We start from the raw sequence: 11124 nt of genomic DNA, 5'->3' as shown, positions 1-11124 counted from the left end.
TCTACAACATAGAGACGTAGTACGTCGAGCGAAAATAATCCAAACAAGGAAACCCTCATGTATAACAACTGTCTCAAATTGTAGATAATTATATACCCGATCTATGTAGAAAAGAAACACAAACTGGAGCTACCCTCACAAGGATTCATACCTAGCCAAGATCGACGGTTGTAACTAACTATTTCAACCCTCATTCAAAATCACAATCTCAATATCCTGCTTCCCAGACCGCCACGGCCGAAACAAGACGCTTGGAGCGAGCACTGGAAAACAAATAATAATCCGTATCACTCACCTCAGACCCACCCCAGGCCGAAACAGAACACTGGCGCGAGCCGGAAAATTACATCACAAATCTCATATCACAACTCTGGACCCACCCCGGTATTACACAACTCACCAGCGCGAGCCTCGAATATACATCAACAATACAACCGTCACCGGACCAAGACTTCCATCCCAATCTCGTAAATTAGGTCAGATCGAGGCCGGGCCGGGCCGCGGGCTGTTTTGGACAGCCCTAGTTTCCTCAGGGGCTGTTCAATTTGTTTCCTAGAAAACCTGAAATGAGGAAATAGGTAAGAAATCTCAAAAATTATTTCTACTGATTTCCTTCACAAAAGCTTTGGAATGAGTTTCTCTAGATTAGACTCACATCAGCCAACGCTTTTCCTTGTGATTTCGAAATGGCAAACAAAGCAAGAAAACTCAGTGAAATTTGATGGAAAAAATGTACAATGTCACATACGTATATGAAGAAATGGTCTTTTTTCATAAAATTTGGGTGCCTAAGTGTAATGATAACACCGATAGTGCTTAGCACTAGCCCAAGACCGTAATACCCGAGAAACCCGAAAGAAACCAAGAGAATAAACCTCTAAGTATGAAGAAGAATATGAAGAACACTTAGAGAACACTTGAAAGACTTTTAGGGTCTGTTCGTTTATTTCCTAAAAATCAAGAAATGGAAATGGAAAAGGTAAAAATCTAAAAAAATACCATTTCTTCCATTTCCATCCATAAAACTCACCCACAACATCCAATAAAATATTATTTTCATCCAACAACTCATCCACATCATCTAATAAAATATTATTTTTATCTAACCACTCATCCATCACATCTAATAAAATATTATTTTATCTAACAACTCATTCATCACATCTAATAAAATATTATTTTCATCCAAACATCACTCAACTCATCTCTTCTCATCATTTCAAATCACTCATATCATCCAATAAAATATTATAACAATTCACCTCATCTCATTAACATTTATTTCTTTGTTTTCATCCCAAAAAGTTGTGAAAACACTTTTCTTAATCTTTCTTCACATCACCCAATAATACAATGACAACTCATCTCATCTCATTTCATTTCTTATTTTTAAGAATGAACCAAACAAAAGAAAACAACAAACTACAGAAAATAGGTTTCTTATAATTCATTTTCTTATTTTTTTTCGCCAACCAAACAACATCAAAACTAGTTTTCTTAAAAAATCACTCACATCATCCAATAATAATGTGACAACTAACATTATTTCATCTCTATTTCTTTGATTTCCTTCTTTTTTAGCCAACCAAACACTCCAAAAATAATTCTTCATTTTAATAGTTTTCCATTTCTTTGATTTCCCTCTTTTTTTTAGGCAAACGAATAGACCCTTAGAGAAATGTAGAGAACTTATGAAGATGAAGACTCTTTATTTGAACTTGTTTTATTCACTTGTTCAACTTTTTCTTCTTACTTACAAATGAGAGAGGTGAGGAGGTATTTATAGCCTCCCAAAGATATGTTACAAAGGATCTAGATTCTTCTAATATCACCTCCATAGTTCCTAGATATTTTTCTAATCACTAGAAATTTTTACATAATATCTAAATATTTTTATCACAAATTATCTAGATGTTTCTATACTATTATCTAGATATTTAGCTTAAAGATTTCTCTAGAACACTTTAAGGAGGTGATCAACCTTCTAGAGAGTTTCTAGATAATCTCTAGAATTTGGACCTAATTTTGGGTTTGGTCAAACTTAGAATAATTCCATCATAAACCCAAAATTAAGCTTGATCCAAAACCAAGTTTAATTTCAATACTCCCCCTTAAACTTGATTTTGTCAACCATCCCGAGCTTCGAGCGAAGTAACTCAAATTGGCCCTTTGGTAGTGACTTGGTGAAGATATCTGCAACGTTGTCTTCGCTTCGAACCTCCAAAGCTTCAATTGTTCCATCAAGCACCTCCTCCCGTATGAAATGATGTTCTAACTCGATATGCTTCGTCCTTACATGAAACACCGGATTATTAGCCAACTTGATAACACTTTGATTATCTCCATAAATTGCAACCGGCTTATTGATTGGCTCCAACAAATCCTCAAGGAGTCTTCGAAGCCATATACACTCTTGAGCTGCGAGTGTTGAAGCTTTATACTCCGCTTCAATGGTAGACAATGACACCGTTGCTTGCTTCTTGCTGCGCCATGAAACACTTGTGTCTCCACATAAGAACACATACCCTGAAGTTGATTTTCGATCATCTAGATCTCCACCAAAGTCAGCATCCGTGAAACCATGAAGAGAAACCTTGGCATTGTACTTGTACATCAGACCCATGCCAAGAGTTGTCTTTACATACTTCAAAATCTTCTTTGCCGCTTCTAGATGTGGCTTCCTTGGTTCTTGCATAAACCGACTTACGAGACCCACCGCGAAGGCAAGGTCAAGTCTTGTAATGGTTAAGTATAGAAGACTTCCTACAAGAGAGCGATAAGGTCAAGGATCAGGTAGCAAGGACCCTTCATCGCGTTTAAGCTTTATGTTCACGTCCATCGGAGTAGTATGTGTCTTCCCTTCGTGTATTCCGAACCTTTCAACAATCCTTCTTGCGTAGCTTTGTTGGCCGACAAATATTCTATCCTTTACCCTTTCGACCTCCAAACCAAGAAAATTGTTCAACTCACCCAACTTCTTCATCTCAAACCTCACCGACATATCCTCTTGTAGACGAGCAATTTCAGCATCATCATTCCCGGTGATGATCATATCATCCACATAAAGAAGAACCACCACGTGGACTCCTCCATTCTTCTTGAAGAATAGACTCGGATCAGAATTTGATGGCACATACCCGCAAAACTGAAGGAATTGAGCAAGCTTTCTATACCAAGCTCGAGGAGCTTGTTTTAACCCGTACAAAGCCTTTTTAAGTTTGCAGACATAATCAGGATGCTCTCGTGATTTGAAACCAAGCAGTTGCTCCATGAAGATTTCCTTATCAAGCTCTCCGTATAGAAAAACATTCTTCACATCTAGTTGCCATAACTTCCAACCAAAGCTTGCGGCTAAAGATAAAAGTGAGCGTACCGTAGTCATCTTTGCCACTGGACTGAAAGTTTCATCATAATCTTCTCCATATTTTTGAGAGAACCCTCGAGCAACCAACCTTGCCTTAAATCTGTCAATGCTCCCATCCGTTTTTCGCTTAATTCGGTACACCCATTTATAAGAAACGGGTTGGACATCCTTGGGTTTTGGAACAAAATCCCAAGTTTCGTTCTTCATGAGAGCATTCATCTCCTCCTTCATTGCGCCCTCCCACTCTTGAACTCCTTTTGCTTCATCATACGATGATGGCTCCTCTTCATCTAATGGAGCTGCAAAGTAGCATGAGTAAGTAGTGACAAACCTTTCATCTCTGAACCGAGCATGCTTAACAATGTTCCTTTTTGGTACCTGTGTGTCTCTGGATCCATACACCTCCAGCCCTTCCTTTGTTCATCATAGCCGACAAAGATGCATTTCTTCGCCTTTGCCTCCAACTTGGTTCTTTGAGAGTCAAACACGTGGACGTAGCAGATTGATCCAAATATCCTGAGATGTTTCACCGTTAGCTTCTTCCCATGAACCATCTCATAAGGAGACTTCATATTGTTCGGACTAAGTGACATCCGGTTGATGACATACGCTGCACATCTCATGCCTTCCGCCCATAAGGCCTTAGGCAAATTTTTATCATGTAACCAGCTTCTACATGTCTCACTTAGATGTCTTATCTTCCTTTCCGCTACTCCATTTTGCTAAGGTGTATACGGACATGTAAATTCTCTCTTGATACCATGTTTTTGGCAAAAAGAGAGAAACTCCTTTGACATGAACTCCCCTCCATTATCCGTCCTTAAAGTCTTGATCTTCTGACCTAATTCTCCCTCCACGATAACCTTGAATTCTTAAAACTTGGAGAATACTTCTGATTTTTCCTTCACAAAGTATACCCAAGTGTACCGTGAGAAGTCATCAACAAACAGTAACATGTACCGAAACCCAGAATAGGAGGATGTTCTCGTCGGACCCATCAAATCACTATGGACCCTCTCCAACGGAGCGCTGCATCGTGAAGTGGAGTTGTCAAATGGAAGCCTATGTGACTTTCCATATTGACAGCCTTCACAAAGCTTTCCTTCATCATGAATCTTCAACTTTGAGAGCCCGTTAACGAAATCCTTATTCACCATAATCTTTAGCTTAATCATATTTATATGACGAAGCCTAGCATGTCATATAAAGGCATTATCATTCGTACTCATCTTCTCAACATAAGAATTTGAGGCCGATAAAACATATAAATCCTTAACCCGTGCTCCGGTGTGAACCACGTCTGCTTTTAATTCTTTAATATTCTTTAAGAATTTAACGTCTCTTGGGCCAAATAAAACGTAGTTACCTGAGTCAACCGCATTCACCACAGAGAGAAGATTCTTCCTTACTCCAGGAACATGATATACGTTCTTGAGAGTGATTGGGCTTCCATCATCTCCTTCAATAACGACTGTCCCTTCCTTCTCAATGCGGTGGATTGAATTATCCGCAGTAATGATGGCTTCTTTCCCGTCATGACGTTGAAAACTAGAAAATAACTTTTCGTCTCCGGTAATATGATGGCTACAACCAGAATCCACAATCCAATCATTTCCAAGATTTTTAGCTGTGATGTACCTGAAGATGCAGCCTCCACCGTGAAACATTTTCCCCATTCTTTGTCTTCAGTATGACCCTTTGATTCCGCCATATTTGTTTCCTTCAGCTTGACTCGACAATCCTTTTTGAAATGCCCAAGTTTTCCACACCGATAACACTTGAATCGCTTCTTGTCTCCCGTAGAAGATCCTTCTCGTCCATCATTATTCTTCACATTACCATATTTGGGTTTGGCTCTGAAGCTTTGTTGTCTCCCCGCTACAAAAGCGCTCCCCGAGTCATCATGGACTTTAACTCCCGCCATTTGCATGGCTAGTGATTCTTGCGAAGCTAGTAGATTTTCAAACTCCTCCAAGGAAGGTTGTGTAGCCCATCCTTGAACTGAAGTAACAAACGGTGTATATTCGGGTTCTTGTTGAACAATTGATCTAGCGCCTGCCAAATAGCACTTGCGGATGTACACCTTGAGACATGCTCAAATACTCCCGCAGATATTGACCTCTTCAAAGCAAACTCCGCCTTGGCATTCTTCCGTGTCCACTCCTTTGTCGCTTCCGCTGTTGCAGCATCTCCCCTTGGTGGTGTTGTGTTGCTACCGCTGATGACATCCCATAAGTACTCACTAACCAAGTATGACTCCATACATGACTTCCATAACCGGTAGTTAGATTGGTTTAAGATCTCCATTCCCAATCCAACGACACGACCCATTGATTCCATACTTAGAGTAAACCCGAGCTCTCTTTAAACCCCGATCTTGAAGAGCACAAGATTAGAATGACTCTGATACCATGTAAATTTAACACCGATAGTGCTTAGCACTAGCCCAAGACCGTAATACCCGAGAAACCCGAAAGAAACCAAGAGAATAAACCTCTAAGTATGAAGAAGAATATGAAGAACACTTAGAGAACACTTGAAAGACTTTTAGAGAAATGTAGAGAACTTATGAAGATGAAGACTCTTTATTTGAGCTTGCTTTATTCACTTGTTCAACTTTTTCTTCTTGCTTACAAATGAGAGAGGTGAGGGGGTATTTATAGCCTCCCAAAGATATGTTACAAAGGATCTAGATTCTTCTAATATCACCTCCATAGTTCCTAGATATTTTTCTAATCTCTAGAAATTTCTACATAATATCTAAATATTTTTATCACAAATTATCTAGATGTTTCTATACTATTATCTAGATATTTAGCTTAAAGATTTCTCTAGAACACTTTAAGGAGGTGATCAACCTTCTAGGGAGTTTCTAGAAAACCTCTAGAATTTGGACCTAATTTTGGGTTTGGTCAAACTTAGAATAATTCTATCATAAACCCAAAATTAAGCTTGATCCAAAATACCTAATTTTGGGTTTGGTCAAACTTAGAATAATTCTATCATAAACCCAAAATTAAGCTTGATCCAAAATTAAGTTTAATTTCAATACTAAGTATCTAAGCAAGAATCACTCATTTACACTTGCAAATATGACTGACAACATAGTGATAACAATTGCTTGAGTAGAATCACATCGTAACATAACATTTAGTTACTAGTGGATTTTCAAGAAGACCATTGTTGTTTAGGTGGAGATTTAGAAAAGAGTCATCAGCCATAATTTGACATAATATATTCTGCAAATGTTTTCATAATCTTAATGGGACAACTTTTGTGTAAAGCCATGATGGTCAAAGCTCATTGGTAGAAGAAAGTCTCAGACCCCTTTCCTCGCATGGAAGCAAGTGTATGAGTTGACCCCTCCGTTGCACTCCATTTATCTAAGCTTTGCATTTTCAACATCCAGATTTTTCTATTTCATTAATTATCCACACAAAACCCTTTTCCATTTGCGTCCTTTTGTCCCTTGACTACTGTTTCGGGCTCCAGTCGGATCATACCAAATGACCCGACCCGATAACGAACCCGAGCTTCGACCCCATTTACAGGTGACAAATCCTTTTCGCCACAAAAACAAAGAGGTCACCGCCACTATATAAACAGCTCCCACCTCTCCGCCAAAAGAAAGTAATCATAATCTCATTAGGAACCCATCGAAATCCGCTCATCTCGATCTAGGGCACAAAAAGAGACATCAAATCCTCAGATCTCAAACAAAAACCACTTCATTCTCGACTGAGCTCAAACTTGCTCACTTCCCCTCTTTCGCAGCGATGAAATCGGCAATCTCCCTCTTCTTGTTGATCTCGATCTCGCGCTCGCTGGTTCTGTCGTTGTCCCCCGAGATCGACGCCGGCGGTATCTTGGATCTGGCGAATGTGACGGCCGCAGCTGCCGTTAATGGATCCGCTAAGGCTAGCTTTGCTGATATGTTCGATCGAGCTCTGCAGAAGGAGTTCCCTGAGACCGAGCAGAACAGCGGAGGTTTGTAGATCTGATTCTGCGTTTTGTGTTTTGATTTGGTCAATGTGAGGGATGAGTAGGGGTTAGGGTTTTGAAATGCGTGTAGATCTTGCGTTTTTGGTTAAAGATCTCTTTGGATTTAGATGAAAGGTGGGGTTTTAGGAAAATTTTGCGGATTTTCTCAGATTTTTGTTTTCTTTTGCGAATTTTCTGATTCTTTATTAGGAAATTGAGTAAATAAAGTAATCATCGACGTCGCTTATTGGATAAGACGAATTGTCCTGTATCTTGTTAGATGTTGTTTAATTAGGCTTTATTACTTGACTTTAAGCAATTTCGCTGGTTGCATTAACTGTAACTGCTTTCTTTTCTCTTTTTTCTTCCGTTAAAACAACTTTTTTGTATAGAAATATCAATAAACGGACCATTGCTTAGTTTTACGTATAATTGTTTTCTTCTTCTTCTTCTTCTTTTTATGTTCTTGGATGTTGGCAGCAGCTGTTAAGTAAAGTACTAATTCATCTACTGTATTTGGCAGAAACTGATCCAGGCGGTTTCAACAACAGTGTTGCTGAGAATCAGGTTTCATTCTGTACCCTTTCCTATTATTTTTTTAATCGAGTTATTTGATTTAGGCCTATAGATGTCTTGATGCGTATGGAACACACAACTTTAATCAATATTAGTTCCTGCAAACTGATTGTGATCAAATCTTTGTATTGGATAGGGAACCAATACTTAAACTAATTGTATTTTGTAAACTCCTTTGCAACTGAGAATCAAGTAGCAATTGTCTTCAACAGCAAGTCTAAGCTAAATAAGGGAGAGAATGCAATTCCATTTGATCCCTGGTCAATGAGCTGGACAATTTGTGGTCACTATATGGTGATCCTTTTGGTAGAAAAAAGAACCTGAATAATACTTCTCACAAAAGTTCTTCTAGATAATCAGAGTGAACACATCATAGATAGCAAATATGGATGTGAGGAGAAGTTTAATATCTACTATCTTCCAATATATAGTTAGGTCTGTAGAAACGCAATTTCCATAGGAAAGAAGAGAGTGAAGGTTTAAAAGGAAGTTCTTCTAGATAATCAGAGTGAACACATCATAGAGAGCAAATATGGATGCGAGGAGAAGTTTAATATCTACTATCTCACAAAAGTTCTTCTAGATAATCAGAGTGAACACATCATAGGGAGCAAATATGGATGCGAGGAGAAGTTTAATATCTACTATCTTCCAATATATAGTTAGGTTTGTAGAAACTCAATTTCCATAGGAAAGAAGAGAGTGAAGGTTTAAAAGGAAGTTTGGTGTCAATGCAGCAGTGGTCAGATTGTACTGCTTGGAAACCACCAGTATCTATACAACATTCCTGTTTTGGTTGAATCAGTGTTATAGATGTTCAGTATGTTAAGGATATGTAGAAAGTAAGAGTGTACACACAACAGAAATAATATTGAAAAGTTATACATTAGTGCCCTACAAGTAGTCAAAAGGATATTTATGATTGTTAATGTCAATATAAAGGAACAAGTTCATGTGGGAGTATAGTCATGATAAGTTGTTGAATGTCCAATCTAACCATCTGCTTGAATTGCTCGAATTTTCTATAGGCATTCCATTAGAAGGTAGGCTACATGCCATGGGTGTGCTTTTATGGTACAATGTTGATATGTGTATGAGGGTTAAAACCGTTCAAAGAAATTCATAAGGTTGGGAGCTGTCGAGCCACATATGCGGATGGCTAATAGAGGAGTATATCAAAGTAGTGATGTTTCTTATGGATCTTTTTAGATGAAAGATATGAAATATACAATAGAGATATACCTTGAAAAGTGAAGCATATATGACTGCAAATTTACTTAGATCATTGGTGAGAGTAATAAACATAATTCAATTGTCTGATTCGACTATGAGGTGTAGTGGTGTACAAAGAGTTTGTTGGAAATGAGATGATTATTAGATAAGAACATTGAGATTTTAGCATGTGATACTTGATAGGAAAAACACTGTAAGTAGAATGTAGAATGGCACCTGCAGAAGTATTACATGTTTAGTGGGTTCAGTAGATGTTTGGGTACACAAACTATAAAACCTTCTATTAGCTTTAAGGCAGTGTGAAGAAAAGATAAACACGCGCGCACGCACGCGCACACCCACACACACGTGAGCCTACACATGCATGTGCACACACACACGCACACGCACACACATATACAATATACTAGGCTTTATACACGTGCAATGCACATGGTTAAATATAATGATGAAATATTTTTAGCTTATTTCCTAACTAGGTTTTTTATCGGTTCCATTTTAATATTTTTTGCTCACTTTTGTCTCTAAATTTTAACATTGCGATTATTTATTTTCTTTGATGTTTGTTTAAATGAGCTATATCCAATTTAAATTTCATGTTGATATATAGAAAACAATTATAATTTGAACCCAATTTGAATTTTTATATTATTTGGACTGACATGAAACCAAGCTTTATTTGAGAAAGTACAGTGCTGCAAAAATAAAAACATTGAAATAGTGTTATATAAGGAAGGTGAATATTTAAAACCAATAAGGCAAGATAACTGATTAGAAGTATGCTAAAACAATACAAAAGAGAATATGAAGTTTGTTCCTAATCATTAACGGACTTCATAAAAAATTATAAACTAAAGATTAATGCTAACTCTAGTATACTTTTACATGATAAAAGTATCCACGTAAGCATATAAAAGTGCTGAAAAAAGTTCATGAAAGTCCATTCTAAAGATTCTTACTTTCACTCAAAATAATTAATATATTATATAAGATATCTAGAAAATATTGCCTATTATTCATTATGTTTTATTTTTTTATTGAGCTGAGATCAATCCTTCTTTACCTTTATATTTTTTCTAGGCAATTTTAGAGTAGTGTCTTCACCATCTATATCGATTGTGAAATCAGGCTAGAGTTGTATTTTTTGTGTTATTATCTTTCATGGTCTCGTTAATCTTTTATCTTGTCGTTTAACTTCATAAAGAAGTTGAATGTATTTCTGATGTTCAACACAAACTTCTTTAAAACAAATTTAGATTTTTATTCCTTAACCGGATGTTTTTAATCAATTCTTATTGTTTTTGTTTATCAGCATCAACTTAAACTATTTTTAGATACTGAAAAGGGAGAGTAAACACTAAATTAGAAATTAAATATATATCCTAATCAAAGAATACCAAGTAATTACACTTTTCTTTGCCAAGTTTTGAAATTTCAGCCCTTTTGTGGTTTTTTAAACTTTGAGGGTGTAGTTTATAATTTTTAAAATTTTAGGAGTGTTTTAAAAAAAATTCACTTTTAAGTTTGATAGTTGTAACTTTTATGTTTCATGTGTCGGTGATAATTTTCAAATGTCAATATATTTCTTGTAACTCTAAAATTTTGAGGGTACTTTTTATAATTATTAAAATTTTAGGTTATTTTTTGAAAAATTTAGATTTAGCGATTTGCTAATAGTTTTCAGATTTGATGAATATTAGTTATAAATTTTAAAAGTTTAGATTTTTTTAATTTTGAAGAACTTTTTTTACTATTTTTGTAACTTTGAGGTTGATTTTGGCAAAATTTTAAATTTAGGTGCCTGATGGTGATCTCTTGAATTTATTTTTGTTTTTAAATTTTAAAATTTTAGAATTTTAGGGTGTTTTTTATAATTTGAACTTTCGAGAGTGTTTCTATAATTTTTGAGACAATGAGAGTGTTAATTGTAAATTTTAAATTCTTCGGAGGCTATTGTTAATTTCTTGATT

At 36.5% G+C, this 11124-nt stretch overlaps 1 protein-coding gene across 2 annotated transcripts in view; it reads left to right on the top strand.

Moving 5' to 3' along the window:
* The window catches only part of LOC109840835 (K(+) efflux antiporter 4-like), a 29298-nt gene continuing 25127 nt past the window's right edge, over positions 6954–11124 (top strand). For both annotated transcript variants that reach the window (XM_020409625.1, XM_020409624.1), the window contains exons 1-2: positions 6954–7351; positions 7869–7912. In XM_020409625.1, coding sequence (XP_020265214.1) covers positions 7141–7351; positions 7869–7912 — 255 coding nt within the window. In that variant the 5' untranslated portion in view covers positions 6954–7140. The remainder of the gene's footprint in view (positions 7352–7868; positions 7913–11124) is intronic.

This window comes from Asparagus officinalis, chromosome 5 (genome assembly GCF_001876935.1).
Source record: "Asparagus officinalis chromosome 5, Aspof.V1, whole genome shotgun sequence".
Taxonomy (NCBI): domain Eukaryota; kingdom Viridiplantae; phylum Streptophyta; class Magnoliopsida; order Asparagales; family Asparagaceae; genus Asparagus; species Asparagus officinalis.
This window is presented reverse-complemented; position numbering and strand designations above follow the sequence as displayed.